The sequence below is a fragment of the Typopeltis vanoorti genome, chromosome 12, assembly GCF_054136105.1.
Source record: "Typopeltis vanoorti isolate ZY-2024b chromosome 12, IOZ_Tvanoo_1.0, whole genome shotgun sequence".
Taxonomy (NCBI): Eukaryota; Metazoa; Arthropoda; class Arachnida; order Uropygi; family Thelyphonidae; genus Typopeltis; species Typopeltis vanoorti.
The window spans coordinates 30,904,969-30,925,393 of NC_143560.1; the positions used below are offsets into that span (position 1 = coordinate 30,904,969).

Genomic DNA, 20,425 nt, shown 5'->3' on the forward strand with positions numbered 1-20,425 from the left:
CGCTGTTAACATAAAATTAGCATTCAGTAGTCAGATAAATGCATATAACTAGAATAGTAATAAATCATGATTATTACACACACGCACACGCACACACAATTCGTTTTATTTATTATAATTGATAGAAAGATAAGATGCCTTTTATGCTTCAGAAATATTCAGGTGAGTAAAGATAATATTCTACACCAGTTTTTAATGTTCGGTGTAGGTGCTATTACAATCAATATGAAAGAAAATTCTGATTCCAGTATAATATCAGAGAAACAAAATATTCTTTTCATATTCATGAGCAATGGTGTATGTATGTTGAGAGGCATTCGTTGTATTCACTATACTAGGTTACTTTACTTCGATGGTGAATTCCTTTAATATGTATAGTTTCATATCTTCCTTGAGACTGGTTCTTACTCTGAAGGTTCGTTGGTATTATTATCGAAGCAAGCGAGGATAGAGGCCAATGTATTATGTTTGTTAACTGCGCATGTTCTATTCAGTCGATTTGCCGGTTTAGTAAAAGGAAAGTAAAACAACACACACACACGCGCGCGCGCGCACGCACGCACGACCTGGTCTGCTTACTAATAGACGTATATCTAATCTGCAAAATGAATAATTAAAAATAAAAATATATCCAAAGTGGATTTTTATTAGTACGCATTCGAGGAAAATATTAGATTTTTTTTTTTTTTCTTAAATTCGTAAAATTAAGAAACCCATCAGCCATATTTATAAACATTGGGACAGTTCAAAACTACATCAGTGACTGTATAATACACGAGTGCATCGCGCATGTAGTTTTACGCAAAATGAACTTCACTATATTTTTGATTTATACTAACTGTTTAACAATTAACCCAACAAAAATTGTGCCATTACAAATGCTGTATTTAATGCATGAAGCGAAATTTAAATATTATTCATTCTTCGAAACAACTCATGGCGATTGTTATTGTGATAAACGGCTTTGGTCATTGAAACAAAGACGAGATTACACATGCAGCAACCCGTAGAGTAGACAAGAAGCATCCATTCGCTAAAAGATTATCCAAGAGTCATCTTAAAGGAAATGCTATTACACGAAAGTATCTCGACTTTCAATGACATCGGTGTGTGTGTGTGTGCTTCGAACACGGATTACGCTATGCACGTAGAAATCCTTTTGATGAATGACTGCATCTCACCTCCGACACAATCGCTGTGACCACATGTTTCGCTCTGTCACCGAAATGAAATTTCAGGTGGCAACTTTGTTAATTATGCTGATGAAAGAATGGAGTACCACGGAGATGCATCTTTGATCTCGCGCTACAGAAGGATTCTAAGGACAATATTATGTTTGGTGGTGAACTGATTACTACTTGGGGAATATGCTCTGTACCCACCTTAGAAAAGGAAATGGTGGGATGCGATGACTAAGAATATTAAACACAGAGCAGCCTTCATTGTAGAGCAACGATGTTTTTAGGATATGTGTAACGGTGAATGTTGTTAGTGCGAATGGCAAAACACAAATGGAGTGGCACTGTTAAGTAATGTAGAGAGAGAGAGAGAAAGAGAGCAACAAGACGCTGGTATTTTCCTTCCTTTATTAAAATACTCTGCCTCATATTATGAGAACAGAAAGGCAACTGATGATGTAGGAAATCTCTTCTCTGACTTCTCAGGAGGCGGCCGTGAGAAGATCACGCACATTCTTGGGTCCAGCCCGTCCTGTGTCGTCACATAACACACCCACACACACACACCCACACACACAAATACAAAACACAGAAATACTCTGCTATTGGGGGATTACGACACAGACAGCACCACTGCGGAGGTCCTTCACACCCAGTATTGGTTTTTTCTAAGCACGGGATTGCCGGGAGGTCCGTATCTGATATCACCTGGTTCGTAGTGATTCCAATCCTCTCCGTCGCTTATGTCGGAGGAATCTCGTATCGTGTAAGGTGCTTTGAGGGTGGTGTCGTTGATCTCTAGCTGCTCGTTGTGGCTGAGCGGGGTTACTTTACACATAGGCACCGTAGGGCTAACCTCCGTCCATTCTCCGTTTTCCAACACGTACGGAGGGGGCGGGAGCGTGGGGTCAATGTCCGACCTTTTGTTTCGATGCGTTAACGTCCTGTGCTTAGGAGTGTCCCGACCACTTCGGCTACCCGTACTGGACGGTGAGGTAGGAGGCGCTGGCGGCGGAAGATCGTCCGACAGCGATAAGCTTCCGTTGGACGGCAGACGTTCGGATACGTCGAGCTCTGTCTGTGCAGTGTGTGACCCAGGTACTTTACCGTCCTGTTGGGGAACGTTCCGACGGTGTCTTTTCCGTTGCACTGCACGACACTTGATCACCACCACAATAATCACACCCAACACCAAAACACTGATCACCACTCCGATGATGAGGATGTGGTCGTTGCTGATGCTTGGTTTATACACTCCAGCATCCCCTTCCGCTGTAGGAGGAGTAGTTTGGAGATCCTTGGTTTCCGGAGCAGTAGGGGGTTTCTTTGGAGAGAACGTTCCGTAGCTTTCTTCGTGATCTCTATCCGTTGTTGACTCAACGAATATCCTGGATTGTACTGTAATTACAAATCTTCCCCGTGCTGGTTGCACCTGAGATGCGGTGAGCAGATATTCAAAACTGTCAGCTACGGATCCTTTCAGGTCCATCTCTCGGCATTTGTACGCAACTCGCTCCTTGACAATGTCTTCGTGTGTGAAGTCAAACGTACTCGGAATCCTTCTCCTGTTCCTACCTTTTGATTTCATCAACACTCCGTACTTGGGCATTTTCGTTACAGTATATTTTGGGTTGCTTTTCGTTTGCTCTGCTAGTGCAGTGGCATTTAAAACGGCAAGTGTGAGGTTCGCAATGCCACCGTAAGTCACGTTAAATGCTGTTTGTTTCACTAGGGGCACTACGGTGACATTTACTATCTGATCTTCTATGACATTCTCTGGATTCCATACTGTCACAAGGAAGTAGTCTTCGGACTCCGTCAAATCCACCTGTCGATAGAGGACCGCATCTTCGTCAATATCCACCTGTCGGAACTGGCTGGCGATGTCATCATTCATAAAAAGCCAACCGTACTTCGGATTAACAGTAATGTTGTACCAGATATCTTCTCTTCGTGCATTGGTGACTGCTCCAAGGTTCTTGGGATGTAAGAGGACTACAGCGGTACCCTGGAGGACCTCGATTGTACTTCTGTTTACAAGATGAAGAGACAACGGAATTATCTCGATGTTGAATGCAGTGTAAATGGGGTCATGTTTGCCATCACTCACACGAAAATGGAAGACACTTTTATGTGTTTTAGAGCCATCATGCACATAAAAAACTCTGTGATTATTGAGGTCTTCTTGAGTAAAGTTTTGAATTGTTGATCCTCCCTTGCTGTAAACCACTTTTCCAACCGTCGGTCCACTGATGATCTTATATACGATGTCTTCTGGAATTTTGTCTGCATCTACAACGCTGAGATTATGGGAGCTGATCAGTGCTGATTGTCCCTGGACCACTTCTATGAATGGAGTTCTCGTGACCAGATGGAATGGCTGATCATTGACAGGATACACCGTCACATTCATCGTACCATTGAACAGTAAAATATCTGGAAGTCCACGGTCTCCAGACAAATAAAATCCCATAGAAAAACTGTCAGTAAAGGTTTCAGAATCATCATGGTGATAACGAAGTCGTTTCTTGCTTACATCCTCACGTCCAAAATGTGTCCTCCTACCTGCAGTAGCATTTTCTCCATTCAATTCTAACCATCCATTTACAGGAAGGGAATGAATGACAATTTTAAGTTTTTTGGAGAACTCACTCTTTCCTTTGCCTTGCCAGAGTCCCATGAGTTGAGACAGATCAATGTGTTCTTGACCTATGGCAACTTTATCGCCTTCGTTTACTTCTAGTGGATGAAGCGATACCATTTGATCGAGATTTGTGGTGCCGAAGTTTCCGACTGAAATTTCGACAATAAATGATACATTCTTGATGGTTTGTGCATGTTGTGTTTCGATGTTAAAGATTACAGAGTCTGTGGCTTTCAGACCGGACATTGGTCCACTTTGCTCATATAATACAAGATTCTTGTTGATCTGGTCTTGAGTGAATTCTTGGACAGGCGATAAGGAACCATCGGAGTTCTCCAAGAGAACTCTTCCCAAAGTTGGTTCCTTCATGATGTGATAAGTGATATTTCTTGCGGTGTCTTGATCATTGATAGTTACCAATAGATGATCTTTGGTAATCGACTGTTGCATCTTTGGGAGAATACTCAACTTTTCATTGGTTACTAGAATGATCTGTAAAGGTCGGGCTGTGATGGTGAACACATGAGGAGAATCATAGTTGACTCCATCGTTGACCTGGATCCTGAATCCCCCGGCTTTTTCCCCTAAGAATAGAAAAAAATGTTTCTCTTTAAAAAAGAAACAAAAGTTGAAACATTCAAATGTGGTATTCGTTAAATATTTCAATCAAAAGTTATAACATTTTACTTGTAACAATACGAACACGAAGAACATAAAATACACAGATTGCTATCTTAGCACACGCAGTTTAGAACAACATATAAATCTACAAATATAACAGATGAAAGCAAAAGTTTGATATATGATATGTTTTAATCGATATTTCACGAACAGGCTCTGTCTTCGTGGTTAAACAATAAATAAAGCTGAGTAAAGACACAGCGTGACAGTTGTTTCGAACTAGTTGGTCCTCATCAGCTATCTGGTAGAAAGTCAAACTGATAAGATGATCTAATAAGAGTTTGTGTCTTTTAAGTAATGTATTACCATAGCAACTCACTGTTAGTTTCGGTTTTATTTAGATTTCAAGTGCCTTGAAACATTTAAATTTTCTTTGCGTAGATGCACTTTGCCTACTTAGGATAATAATAATAATAAATATTATCGCTTAGAGTGAATTGGTAGTGATAATACCTGTCTGTTGGAAAGAGACCAGATGTTAGAATTTTAAGACTCGAGAATCACTTATTAGGCCCTTCAATTTCTTTATTTCATTTCATTTGCTGGGTGAGGGATTGTGGTGAGATCTGAGCTAAAGAATTTTTGAACGAGTGATATTTTCTGGATTGCATTTCAAGTAGTTAGAATACATTAGTATATTTTCCGAACTCTTGAGGATTTAAGGGATGGTTTTTCAACGCTTCCATGAAATATACAAAGATAAATTATACATAATTATTCGAAATTTAGAGTACTAGGTTATTTTTACGACAGCGCCCATTAGATGGCAGCACATGATCACATCAATATAAGTTCCAGTTGTAGCGTATCGACATTTCACAGAAAACCAACAATTGCTATTATAGACTCAATTAGCTATGTGAACAGTGACGCCCTAGCAAATGCGGGGACAAATTTGGATCATTTTGGTGGGCTGTAATTTCAGATAAGTGGGTATTGGAAATACGTGTTATTAAACAATATTAAAATAAAATGATATATTTATTGATTATACTTTTACAAAAAAAAAAAAAAAAAAATTAAAATTATTTCTACCACTCTTAGTTACTAGGACAAATTAAGGAATTCCTTAATTGAAAGTTCCTTTAGATGATTAATTCTGCCCTGGTAAACGCAATTTGAACTAATTTAGCGAGCTAAGTGGCGCAGCAGTGCGGCAAACATAGAATGCGTTCGTTGGGTACCAGCAAACGTTTACCAACTTGTGAATTTTAAAGAGATTTTCGACGCCTATTAGAATAGTCACGATGCATAGAATAAGCAAATATTAGGTAAAGGAAACTTCCTGTAATTTTATAGATTAAATAGGCAGTTTTTTTTTTTTTTTTTTTACTAATTCCAACTTTCAGTTAGATATTCACTTCTGCCAAATAAATAAAAATAAAAATAAAACTCTTCTGCAGAATGATTTTATTTTTATTTTTATTTATTTATTTTATTTATTATAAAATTCACACGTATACCACAGTAATTAAATTTTAATAATATGTAGATATTTCATCAGTACAATTATTACAAACAATACTAGGAATTACATTCAAAGGAACAGTTAGTGCGCATGCTTACATTGGAATCCCTCTATGCGTACAGTAGCGTGTTTAAGGAACTAAAAAATTCGGCTGTAAATTTTAAATTGAATTAAAATATATCTGATAAATTTATTGTGAAAGGCTTCTTCTAAGTGTTCATTACTTTAGTTTAAAGGATCTAAATAGTCACAACGTCAGTAACACGCATTTCTATAAGACTGAAGCTCGAGTTCAGCAAAGGCTACTATGAAAGCAAATAAACTAACTGGACATCACCAAACTCCATCGCATGCTTTCTCGTTTTGACAACCGTTGTAAGATTACCAAGCACAAGAATGCTATTGCTTTTTGTTTAATTACTCTTGAAGGCTCCTTAGTTTGGGGATATTAGAAATATTTATCAAATTAGTATCGCATTACCAAAAGAAAATGGCAAACATATACTAAGTGCAGTATATGCTTCCAAGGGAATAATCTTATTGCCCGGCAGGCAATGAGATTATTCTCTTGGGTGACTTCCTCTCCACATCTTCCATTGCTATCCCCGAGATTGGTTTTTAGCGGACTAATCTCATTTCATGCTGACAATGAGATTAGTTTTCCGAGTAAAACTGTTGGCAGCTAACTGAGAGCAGTTTCGTACTAATTTAACTTCCTGGAATCTAAAGAAAAGGTATGGATTTAAGTTGTTGGTTTTTCTTTATTATGTAAAAATCAGTTTATGATGTTTATCTGTTTTATATTGCTTAAAAATGAACACTGAAGTAATCTAATGTGCCTGCCAATGGGGTGTGCGCACACACACACACACACACACACACACACACACACACACACACACACACACACACACACACACACACACACACACACACACACACACACACACACACACACACACACACACACACACGCACGCAGAGAGAGAGAGAGAGACGGATTTATTTCTTTGAAATCCAATCCACATTACTGCGTTTTATTATCAAACCTGTTCGACATTTTTTCTCAGCATCCTTTTTTTTTTTTTATCATCCCTTATTTCTAATTTTTAATTTATTTTTAAATGGCTCATACAAGCACGCATGCGCACAAATACCGACATATCAGGAATGAAATTCGTAAGAATGCTATTAAGGCAACTAAGGATACGATAGCAGTGGTATTATATCCGTAATTTGCTATGTTGCCACACTAATATCAATTAACATATCCACCATCCATAACAGCCATCTTAATGTTTTCTTAAATCTAAAGTCCACTATAACCGTTTGCTAAAGGCTGTTACAGATTTTCTCGACGCAAAAAAATAAAACTTTTTTTTTTTTTTTTTTTTCTGTTGCCAATATATTTGGAGCCGAGTCAGTCAAGTGCAACCGAGTCTCTTGCTATCAATGTTATTAACGTAAACTTATAACGTAAACGTGTCCTTTTTTTTAGTTAAAATCAGCAAATTACAACTGATCAATCACGACTCTAGTCATTTTTATAGATCGTTATGGCTGGCCATTTTCAATGAGCTAAAAATATACACGACTTCACTCGTCTTATGAAGAGTAACATTTATTTAGGATATGGTATTTCATTAGGTCTCTTTACCCTTACCACGTACTCGATTGTTACTAAAAGTGGACTGCTAGGAAGAAACAGGGTTGTTGCTTTTCTGTGTTTCAAAAGAAGTAATAAAAGTGGTTTGTGTGAAGAAGTCAGTCACGCATTTGCTATTTACTGCCGGATTATTACTTCTCTGGAAAAGAGGATGGCCGTTAATCTTCCTTTTATTAATGCAATGGACTCATTTATGACAGAAGTAACTTGAAGCCTTCTTCTTATCCTAGAGCTATGTATGTGTGCGTGTGTATCGAGTGCTGAATGTCCCTCAGTTCAGCAATGAGTTCTGAGAAGTACCCTTTTTGCCTTTATTGTAGTAGCCAGTTTGTCTCCTGGCCTCTTTTGTTCCGTTGATTATGAGAATACCGGGATTACTACATCTTTCTCTCTCTCTCTCTCACTCATTCTCTCTTTATGACTCATAGTCAGTCTTTTTTATGATAATCGCAAACAGAGAGATAGTTGGACTTATAGCACAAGTAGAAAGGAGAGATAGGATAGTTTTGCGACAGAGTAACATTAACACACAATCAAGAATTTAAGTGATAAGTACATCGTAACAATATATATATATATATATACACAGAGGGCTTGTCTTTTGTAAAAAATCCGAATTTATGGCATAAAAATCAACTGTATAACTCATATTTATTTTCCATGTTTGAATTTCCGCCGCTGTTGCTATTATTCCAGTCGAAGTTTCTGGAAGATAAAACTACGTAGACAAGGAACAAATAAAAACTAACTCAAATTCTTACTTACAAGCCGATTTACTCATTGTTGTCTTTTATGAGTGTGTAGTATTAAATTGCCTTTGATAATGCTAACTTAATGTAGCGAAACGTCGGATTGTAATTAATTAATTTGAGCTAGTAAATTATTTATTTGGATTCTATATCTACATAGTTTTATTGTCCGGAAACTTCGACATGAATAACTCATAATTATTCGAAATGTCTTTATAAAGATTCCACGCATTTCAAAATTTTTCAACCCCATGAGTAAATATCACAGTCCTTGCTGATTCAAATGTAGTCGATGACGCGACAGCCTTTCTAAGGCTTTTCAACTGGAGGTGAGTTAGCTGATCTCTGGATGGTGAGAGTGTTTTCCATTCTATATACCATGCAAATTAGGGCGTATCTAAGCTACAGACATTTTTATATATCAATCCCATACACAACAGGCTGCAAAATCTGTACTACAATAGTGCTGTGTGCGGTTAAGGAGAAACACGGTTCGTGTGTTTCTTCAACAGCCGTAGATTGTAATCTTTAGTTTAATCCTTTATCCAAGTTTAAGCAAACAGAATTTGCGCCTGAAATATCTTCAGGACCGAGGTTGACAACTCGTATAGGTAAATATAACTTCTCCAATGCTTCTGCCTTAGTATCATCACTCTGGGTCTGTCTCCCATTGACGAGATCTCAATAAAGGTCGAAACCGGTCTGAGTAGTGGCCCTTCCCTTAATGCATAGCAGTATACATGTCCGCAAGGAGATGTGCTTTGCATTATGGGAGATACTGAGACAAGGAGTGATGAGAGCTTGGTCCACCTTTGGTACGAGTTGTTAAGGGATGTACCACCTTACCTCAGTCCTGAAGATATTTTCAGGCGTAAACTTTGTTTGCTTACACTAAATTAAACTTATACTAAAGGATTAAACTAAATTCATTATTGTAATCTTTGGGGAAAAGAAAGTGAAGAAGGTTGTTGCAAAGAAGAGGCGGAGATGGAATAAAAGAGGAGAAAGAAAAAGTTGATTCGGTAAGCTTGAAACCTGACAGTAAATGGATATTGACGAACAGCTACTAGTCGTATTGTTTGCAGCCTTAAATTGGAAGAATGAAGGTGACCAGTTCGGCAAAATAGTGCGCGTGAAAATACCCATACACTACGGTATATAAATATAATACTTCAGCATTTTATATAGGTACTTCACTTGCTACTGTATATAAATTCAATAGAAAATGAAAGTCTAGGAAAAATAAAAAAAAATATTAAAAAGAAAAAGAAAAAGGTTAAACATACAGAAAAACAAAATTAATAAAATAGTAAAAAAAGAAACACATCATAGATGTTTAAGTATTAAAAGATTAGAAGATGAAATCGAATACTAGAGATAAGAAAGGTGTATCTTAGAAGTAAGAAAATACAAGGATGGAATAAATTTGTTTCTTCTTCTTCGAGAATCTGTTTGAATTCAGACTGAAACGAAGTATACTGAGCACGCATTGCCCTAAACTTCACAAACTTTATTGTTTTTTTTTTTTTTTTAATGTGATTCCCACTCAAGAAAGACTCTAAGCCTAGTATCGTAAATGGGTAAAGTTTTATTTTTATTTTTTCATCAAAAGATCATTAGCAGTTTTTATACAGAACATTTCTGGCAAAGCGGCCCGTGATGTTTTATTTAAAAATCAGATGCTATAGGAATTAAAGATAATGAATACTCTTGAAGGGTTTAAAAGATATTTTAACGACTTGATTAGAAACGGCAAAAGTAAACAAACCTACAGAAGTTTCCTTCTGTATTGCAGTGTTCCCCAAGTAGTTACAGTGACCCTGTTCGAACCAATATTGTTTATAATCTGCATCAATGATTTCTGTGACATTAAATAAATAAATAAATAAATAAATCATCTAACGCCTTTCATTCCCTAATGGAGTAGGCGAGGCCATCTTGACCCATAACGAACTTTTTGAAGATCACCGGGCAGTCAATCTTCATCCTTAGCCATCACTGATAGTCGGCCCAAGATTATCAGTGAATTCATAGGGATCCAGGAACATAAAAGTATCATTTAAAAGACATGCATTTGTAGATGGCAGTGCAGTGCATTGATCTCGCCGAAGATTCCGTAAATGAAATGCAAAATATAATAAACACAGTTCTGAAAATAGTGGCAAGATAGTTTTCACTCAAATACACACGCTCAATGTTAAGAAAAAAGCAAAATTCACAATTTTTAAAATGAGAAATTATTGTTATTAAAAACGAAACATGATTAAAAATCATTTATTATTTTTAATAATGGAACACAAATGGAGATCTAAAATCTGTACTATAACTTTTGCTATAAAATATTGACAGCCAAAGCTAGAAACCGTAAATTGAAGTAATATACAACTGAGTATGTGAGATTTATGCTAGTTTTCGTTTTCGTTTTCGTTCTTTTTTTTTTTTTTTTTAATTAGCTGTGACAATGTTAAGCACAACATATATTTGCATGAATACAAACGGTTATGCAGCATGGCAGCATTCTAAACTGGGGAACCTATCAACACCACACTGATACCGCTAATTTTTCTGCAAAATAAGTGAACAAGCATATTAACTATCAATAAATACAGGGAAATTACAATGAAATGATAATACGCCATTAAATACCTGACCAATTAAGCAGTTATATACATACAGGACATTACTGTTCTTAAATGCTAATGGAATTGCCACTTATAGAATAAAAATTCATTAACAAAAATAAATGGTTACACTCGACATTTCAGCCTTAGTGCTGAGGATGTCTGCCAGAGTATATGTGCCTACAGAAGCTTTCAAAACATAACCGATTGACTCCTAATGATGAACTAACTCCTGATAATGAACTAAATCGATTTAATTAGTTGAAGATCAACGTTTTTATTTTATTTTTTTTTTTTTCGATCTTACTAAGATAGTTAGTTTTACTGATGTTTATAGATCATCATGTAGGGTAACAGGAGCAGAGATTCTTATAAAATTCTTCAATTTCGAGGTGGGTTTGAAAAACTGTGAAGACTTTCATGGAACCTTCTCAATGTTTCGGCAGTGCTTCTTTTGGATATCTTTTTATGCAGGCCCTTGTTCAGTGGCGAATTCTCCATGCTTGCTATGCTTGCTGCGCAAGCTCATTAATGGAGAAAGAAATAATATTTATTTGTTAACAAATGCATGCATTTATAAGCATGCATTTAGGCTTTTATTTCTGTAGACAGAAGACGTCTTAAGCTTGCGCGGCAATAATTGAGCTTCGCGTTGTGTATCGAAGGCCGATGCTTGCTCGTCTAGTCAAAGCTACCTTGGTTTGCTCGGTTGTCGGAGCTTCCAGGTCCTCGCTGCAGCACTGTGATTTCATGCGCACGCATAGCCATTTCCGCTCCCTTCACGTCGTCTTAAACACAGGCCATACGCAGTCAAAGTAGCTCTAGGCAGTGAGCTTCAGCCAGCCTTTACAAGTGCGCGTGTGGCTTGGGAAAATTAAGTTACAACCAACTTTTTTATGACGATGTTATTGACCAGTTCATAAAGAAGAACCGTAGGGTAGAATTTGTATTCAAGTAGCTAAATTGAAAAAGATAGAATATCATTTGTAAAATAAATGTTGTATTTGTATGATCAAATGTACATAAATTTCTAAATATATAGTTTTAAATGATCAGTAATTCATTATTCCGCTAATCAGACTTCAATCACACCTCTCACTCCCTGAATAAGAAGAGCAAGCGTGAATTTCAAGACCAGCATTCGCCCCTGCTTTTTGTTGACAGTAATTTCACGGCATCCATTATTACACGAAGGTCTTTTGATGACTTGGAGCCTTTTTTTTAAGAGTTCAAGGAAGCAGTTGGATAAGACTCTTTTTTTTTTTTAAGTTTATTAATTATACCGACTTGTGGAGGTAGTGGTGGTAGAAGTATGCACATATGACTCGTTCCACGTGGGTATGTATGTGTCAAGAAAGGTTAGAGGTGTTAATCAGTCCAGAAAAGAGAAACATGATCTTGAAATCTTTCTCAAGAGTTTTGTAACGATCAATGTTTAGGATATTAGTTATGGAAGATCTTGAAGCTTGGAATATTTGGGCACTGCACAGCTATGTGAATGAACAAGAGGAATGGACTGTAGTGTACAGTCGTCAGTAGAACCATGGGAGTGAAGACTGGAAAATAATCTTATATAGATCGAGAGTGGTGGAATTCATGAGAGGTCACTGATGAGTCTTCAGGTGGTGATTCTGACTGATGATCTTCGCCATTATTTTTAAGAAAATTGAGGTGAGAGCAATGGACCTATCATATCACGACTGGCTTTTATTTCTCCCCCTCCCACCTTTTTTTTTGGATGAGTTGATTATAGACTTGCTGCCATGCTGTAAGGCATTTAAATGCTTATATGCCAACTGAGTAAGAAATATGATAAAGGGTAGATGTAACCGCTGGAGCATAATTCTGAGCAGAACACGGAGCGGTGGGGGGGGGTGGACACAATCAGGATCATAAAATGCGATGAAATTCAAGTGATGTCGGATACTTTTAATGTTTTTTGGTGAGAGATCTGAGGAGGTATGCAGTAAACTATTCTTAGTGTATACTGGGAATGGAAGTGAAGAAAGATGTCAGATGTCAAGAGATCAGTAGCCGTTTGAATACAATGCGAATCGAATGGTTTTCTGTATTTGGCTTTTTTTTTTTTTTTTTTTTTTTTTTTTTTTTACAAGTGCATTTCTTTGAAGGACGACCTTCATCGGAGTTCATTGCATTTCCCCTTAAGGTCCTGCACATAACATCCGGGATCTGCATAGTTGGTGGTCCCAATAGTAGTTTTCCCCCCCTTTTCTTGCCAGTTATAACAATTAAACATTTGGCATCCTGCTGTGTAAGAAACCCTATGTTTGCAGTTAATGGATTCTCACCGTACAAGTCTGGCACTATGCGTATTGCGGCGCTGTATGAGTCACTCACTGGTATTCGTCAATTAATTACGTAACACTCATGGGAGAAGTTGTGGGTTTTTGTGACAGTACGGAGGGAGAACTGTAGGAAAATGTTACGTTGCTAGGGAGGAAAAGTTTTTTTTTTCCCTTTTCGAAAAAATGAGTCTGCAAATATTCATTCTCAGACTAATTTTTTCTTTCTTTCTTTTTTTTTTTTTTTTAAGTTTTTTAGTTCTTCAGTTTTTTCCCCTTTAATTTAAATTAACAGTTGAGGCTTGCTTTATTGTTCATTGAGGATTTATCTGAAATTTATCTTCAAGAGGGCGAAAAGCTTGAATAAACTTTGAGATAAGTTCTGATGATGCCTTCCCTAATATAATGTGGAAAGTTAAATATTCTGTGGACAGCTCAACGCGTATAATAAATCAAAGATATTAAATGAACAATTATTATTATAATAAAAAGTTTAGTAATTTATTTATTTATTTTTCATAATTTAAAAGATCAAATGACATGAATTATTGTCGTTATATTCCATCGAGTAATTTTCGACTCCTGGTGATTCTATGAACATACGCTCTCCATTCAGATCTGTCCCTGGCCATATCTTTCAAAATTTCCAAGCGCATTCCAGTTGCTTCTTTAACTCCATCCACCTATCTAATTCTTGGTCTTCCTCTTCTCCTGCTTCCATCAACTTTATCAAGCATTATCGTCTACTCCAGACTGTTATTTGCTCGCATAATATGTCCAAAGTATGATATTTTTTGCTTGATGATCATAGCTTCGAGGGAGCAATCTGGCTTTATTCTGTCTATCACTGATTTATTGATTTGCTTTGTAGTTCATGGTATTCTTAGTAAGCGTCTCCAGACCCATAATTCAAATGCATCTATCTTCCTTCTTTCACTCTTTCTCAGGGTCCAACTTTCACATCCATACAGTACCACAGGGAATACCATTGCTTTCACGATTCTGATTTTTGTTGCGAGGCTAATATCTTTATCTTTAAAGATCTTGCTTAAATTTGTCATTGCTTTCTTTCGGAGTAATAATCTTCTAACTTCTTCAGCACAATAACCATCTTGATCAATTCGGGATCCTAGGAACAAAATTGTTCCTAGGATCCTGCTTCCTTTTTCTCCCCATCTACTTCAAAATCATTAAGTTCACATGTTGCCATAACTTTTGTCTTTTTGAGGTTACGTTTAAGACCATATTTAGCACTTTCTTCTTTAACTTTCATAATAAGTTCCTCCAAATCTTCTTCGCATTCTGCTAGCAAGGTGGTATAGTATGAATTATAGTACAGTATTTATATATGCTCTCATATCACGCAATAATAATAATAATAATAATAATAATAAATCCATATATGATAGTTTATATTTATTTATCCTAATTAAACTCTGTTCTTATTGGAAAGAATTTCACAAATGAAAATCTCTCCAATCGTTATTCGAACTAACTGGAAAACTTTTTCGAGTTGGATCGTATGTACAAACCACTAATAGTATATAAAGAAAAAAAAAATATTGGTATTGAGCTTCTTCAGATGAATATGTTTGTCCAAGAAAACTGTGCTCTGGGTGTAGAGTTAATTTGACAAATAAACAAATAAATAATAATAAAAATAAATAAATAAAATAAAATAAAAATGCTTTGTAAAGAGCGCGTTATAACTAACATTCAAAACGGACCATTTTGTCTCGAAGATTAGCTTTGTACAACGTCACAAACTCTGTTTGCTTTCCTCGGCTTGTGAATTAGTGGTCGAACTACGAGGGCCACTTAGGTGTGTTGTTCTGCCACGTGTATTTACATCGCGAACTTGATGATTCTTTACGATCCGCAAGCGTGCCCTAGTTTGCCGTCTTGCTCAGACACGGTGTCTACGTGTTTCCAGGCGTATCTCGCGGCTGCAGTTGGAGCAAATGACATGCTATATCAAGTTCGCTGCATTTTGACGTGGTCCCCGAGTCTCGAGGATCAAGTCTGTTGCTTTAATGTACAGTTGGATTTTAGCGGTAGCGGGAATCTCGCTGGTCATGCCGCCGCTGAGGTCTAGAGGATTTAAAGCTGAAAAGGTAGCAGATGGAAACGAGAAGGGGTTTTCAGTTTATGCTTTTCTGTTAGCAATTGAGAGAGGGAAAGTATAGCAATAGGGAGAGAGAGAGAGAGAGAGAGAGATAGAGAGAGAGAGAGAGAGAGAGAGAAGAAGGGCGAATCACACAGTCAAGGCAACTACAAATAGAGGGGGGGGGATGGCGAGTTTCCATCCACCAAACATCATTTGCAGATAATTTGCGAATGAGACAAATTGCATGATACTATTGCCATTTAATTATTTTTCTTTGCATTATTAGTATCACTTACCTGTATGCACAAAAACTACAACTCCTCTGTTGATCTGATCCTGAGTAAATCCAAGAACTGGATTCTTTGTGTCATTCTTCAATGCCACATACCCATTACTAGGACTGGAGATAACGAAGGTAATGTCTTCAGGCTCTGAGTCTTCATCAGCAGCCGCTAAGTGCTGATTAGTAATGGTAGTGATGGCACCTTCCCATACTTCCAGTCCGGTGTTGTTGACCACATGTGGCATCTCATCGTTGGCTGGTTCTACAATAACGTGGATGGTGCTTGGTGCACTCTCTTTGTCCAGTTCACCCGCTTTGGCCACGACGGTAAACCAATCGCGAGTCGTTTCGCTGTCATCATGAATGTAATGGATCAGACCAGCGACCAGGTGAGATGGTTGGAATTTGAGCAACTTATTTTCGGGCTGTTTAGTGTTGGCGATGTAACCGTGTTGAGGCTGTTCCACTACCAAGTATTCCGACACCCATTCTGCATAATACGGATTGGCTACGTCCACTTCGTTCATGGTCAGAGGGGCCTCTCCACCCTCTGTAACGGTGATGTTTCCTGTTTTCAACAGGATGATGCGGGAAATGATGTTGAAGTTGAAACACAGATCTCTGAGAGTGGTGATTCCATTGGTGACGTCAAAAACAAAATGGTCTGCCGACACGTTTCTCTCCGTCTGGACGTAGTGCAATTTGCCATCGTTGATGGACGACTGGGTGAACGTAGTAACCTGGATCGCGTCCTTGTGGGAAGTCTCTCCATTCGAATCGGAGCTGTCGTCTGTCGACAGGTAACCATAGCGAGGGGGAAACTTGACGATATACGTGATGTTGCTGGGATTGATGTTCATGTGGGAAATGTGCAGGGAATTGGGTTCAATGCATACCGTCTTTCCTTCGTCTACGTACAGCGATCTGTTACTCAGCACACTCAACGGTTCCCAATAGATGTCCGGAAATACGCGGAACTCGAATCTCCCTTCTGCGTTTATGTCTCCGAGAACGGCAACGAACTCGCAGGAATCGACAAAGCTGATGCTGTTATCGTTCTCGTATTCCACATTTTCTCCCTCCAGGTCTTGCTGGGTGAACTGATTTGACTTCTTACCACCCACCAGGATTTCACCATGCTTTGGTTCCGACACTACTTTGTACGTAATATCCGAAGGGTCAGCGTTCATGTTTGTTTCGACACTCAAGTTGGCAGCCGTCAGCAAGCAGTTTTCCCCTCTTCGCACTACCAGACCGGTGTTTTGACTTATTTTCACGAAGGGTTCCGACGCCTGGATTTCCAGAATGCCAGTCGCAAAGAACTGTCCGTCTGTTATCCACAAAAGCATCTTCCCGTATGCCGAGTCGCGGTGTCGGAACAGGATCCTTCCCTTGTCCAGATCTTCTTGAGTGAAATGAAATACTTCCTCAAGCGTGTCCATGAGGAAAAACGCTCCATTGGGGATCCCTCGACGCGTGTATCGGATATCCGACGGTTTAGAGTCGATATCGGCGTCTACATAGCGAAGATCCCTCCCGGTTATCTTTCTTTCGCCGCCGAGCACTACGTGCAGTACTCTCTCCTCCACTCGAATCGGAGGGTTGTCATTCTTCATGATGACACTGATATGCATCGTTCCGTAGTAGACGAAGTCTTCTTCACCCTCTTCACAGTACGCTACAAAGTGGAAGTTGTCGTGGTCATTCTCGGAGTCGTCGTGAACGTAGATGAGTCTTTTGTTGAAGATATGATCGGTGGTGAAGAGTTCGGGGGAAACCACTTCCACGTCCGTCAGGCCCGCATTCATCAGCTTTAAAACGCCGTGTTTTGGCGGGGAGGTGATGTTGTACACGATGGACTTCACTGCTGGTGTTTCGATGTGTAGCTGACTCCTGGTTATTGTTGTCTCTCCGCCTTCTACGACGGTAATTTTTTCGTTCACGATTATTGCTTCCGTTTCCCCCGGTACGTGGCTGATGGTAAAAGTCGTGGGTTCCGATGAAACCCCTCCTGGACACGTGACTTTGAACTGGAACTCGTCATTGACCACCGAGTAGCTTTTCCTGTGCAGCTTGTATTTGACGTGTTTGTCGTTCAAATCCTGCTGGGTGAAGGACGATCCGCTTTCCAGCTTCCGGTGTTGACGCTCAGTTCCGACAAAGTGGAAGACCACCAGACTACCAAACTTTGGGGGTGTTTGCACGGTGTACACGATGTGTTCTGCGGCTGTAGCCAGAGGAAGAGTTTCAAACTTCAAATCGGCGTCAGTGATGTGAGCTTCGAGTTTCTTGTCAAGCAACAGTTCTTGGTTATTCACCTCGTTTAGGGTGATGGCAGTGAACGTGACTCGAAAGTCGTACACAGTCGGGGCTTTGATCTCCATGCAGGATATGACGAACTTGAATTCGTCGTAGGTGGGACGGCCTGTGGTGTGAAGATACCTTAGCTTCTCCTTCTTCAGCTGTCGCTGAGTGAAGTGGTTGACTGTGTGCCACCTGCCGTTGTTGCGAAGCCTCTGAACGCTTCCGTACTGGGGAAGTCGTGTAATATCATAACGGATCTCTAGGTTTTGTTCGGGTGAGTTGGTGGCGAAGGTGAGATTGTCTGCGGTGATATAAGTGTAAGAGTCGTAGGGCAGCATGACTCCCGTGTTGTTCACAAGTGACAAAGTTAGGTCAAAGGATGCTACTCTCAGCACAATCGTCTGTCCAGTTTCGACGCCATCTGACACTCGTAATGCGATTCGCGTATTTGCAGGTCCTCGGTGCACGTAGCTGATTACTCCGTTGTTAACGTCTTCCTGAGTGAAAGTGTCCACTGGCTTTTCCGGATTTTTGGCGTTTTCAATGAATCCTTCCGTGTCCGAACCGCCCAAGCTCAATACGGTATACACAAGGTCTGCTGGGCCGTTGTCGGGATCTTCAGCATCGAGAAGTTCGGTGGTTATCGGCTTTTTGGTGTACTTGGCGAGGCGCAACACTTTTCCCGGAGGGAGTTTCACGCGTGGCGGATCATTGACCGGCGAGATCTGAATGTGGAAGACAAAGCGGTGGCGCTGTTCGAGAAAGGACGGAAGGCGGTAGTTCCGCGACCTGAACTCTACTTCGAATACTACGGTGTCCACATGGTTTTCAGTACCGTCGTGGGTATAGCGGACCTTATCCGTATTGAGGTCAAGCAGAGTAAAGATGTTGTCGGCTATTCGTCGCCAGATTTCGATCTCCAACGTTCCGTATTTGGGAGGAGTGATGATATGAAAGAGCACCCCCGACTCTCTGACTCCATACTTCTGATAATCCAAGACAACGCGAATATGCTCCGAAGTGATGATGTCACTTCCGCCTTCGGAAACTTCCAGAGGATGAAGAACGAGGATCTCTAGATCAATGGGCAGTGACGATTTCGTGTACAGTTTGTATCCCGATGTGAAATTAGCGCGGACGCACACCGACTCCTCACACAGGCACCGAAAGCTGTCGATTCCTTCTTGAAAGCATTCCGCTCCTGGAATGCAAGGATCTTGCAGACAGGGATACTCCCAGACGCAGTCCGGTTGGATTCCTTGCGTGATTTCGGCTTCCCTTAATCCAATTAACTGATTGTTCACTTTAATGTTTTTCAGACATCCCCGTAAGGAACTGTCGACTCCTTCAGACAATACCGATTGAAGACCCTGTTGCAGAGCTCGCGACTGACGATTCAACTCTATCCCACCTACGTATAGATAACCCGCCAAATCGAAAAAGCGATTCTCACCGAGACCTGGTCTTAAGTTCTTTGCTTCTCCGTCGACAGCGATCTCTAAGAAAGACGGAGAGAACTGCATGTCCACACGGTGCCACAAGCCGTCGCTAACGGTAACGTCCGATTGCACTACCACCACCCCGTTGCCTTCGTTCACGGACAGAGCCACCTTTCCATTGATTACTTCTACCGCCACGAAGTCGCTTTTGGAAGGAACTCCGGAATTATAGAAGAGTACAGAAAGATACGATTGGGTCTTCAGATCGAACGAAAGATAGCCGCCATTCCGTGCATTCCAGTTTGGCAGTGCCATGAAAGAACCCCTCTCCATGAAGCTGATCGGTTGATTCGACGACGACTCGAACTCCTCGCTACAGTCCCAGGTGACGCCGAATACGTTTCTTTGATCGCTGGTCTCAGCAGCTAACTTGAGTACATCGTGGTCATTGAAGATGACTTCATCAATGCAGCCACGGAAGTTATTGAGGTTTCCCAAAAAGATTTCATTGAAACCTCCCAAACCACCAATGAAGACGCCATATTTAATATTTAATTCAAAGAAACGGCCAGGAATGTCCAGAAATGTGGAGTGAATGCTATCAAGGGTCAGTGTCAGATCAGCATCCTTTCGATGGAGTTCTAAGTCATGCCAAAGGAGATCGTCGAATCGCAGACCAGGAGAAGATGAGAGCAGTGATTCTCCTGCTCCTAGGTTAATCCGAACCTGTAAACAGAAGAGAAAAGATTTTAAACTAATTTTATTTTCATTTTGGTCAAATTAACCTAATTTATAATATATACATACTTTATATGATATTATGGATCGTTATATAAAATGCACAGATAGCGCAAAGAATGAGGTATAACGAGCCTCTTAGGTGCAACCAACTAAGAGACTCGTTATTCTGTGCAATTTTTTTAAACGATAGCTTTCTTTTTTCTATAGCCAAAAAGTTACTTTCAATGGACACTTAAAAAAA

General features: G+C 39.5%; 1 protein-coding gene across 1 annotated transcript in view; it reads right to left on the reverse strand.

Annotated features, from left to right (window-relative positions):
* Positions 1-1,569: 1,569 nt before the first annotated feature.
* Positions 1,570-20,425, reverse strand: part of LOC150100661 (chondroitin sulfate proteoglycan 4-like) — a 117,306-nt gene continuing 98,450 nt past the window's right edge. The window contains exons 3-4 of the mRNA XM_090401552.1: positions 15,714-20,169; positions 1,570-4,406 (exon numbers count right to left, since the gene is read on the reverse strand). Coding sequence (XP_090257678.1) covers positions 1,825-4,406; positions 15,714-20,169 — 7,038 coding nt within the window. The 3' untranslated portion in view covers positions 1,570-1,824. The remainder of the gene's footprint in view (positions 4,407-15,713; positions 20,170-20,425) is intronic.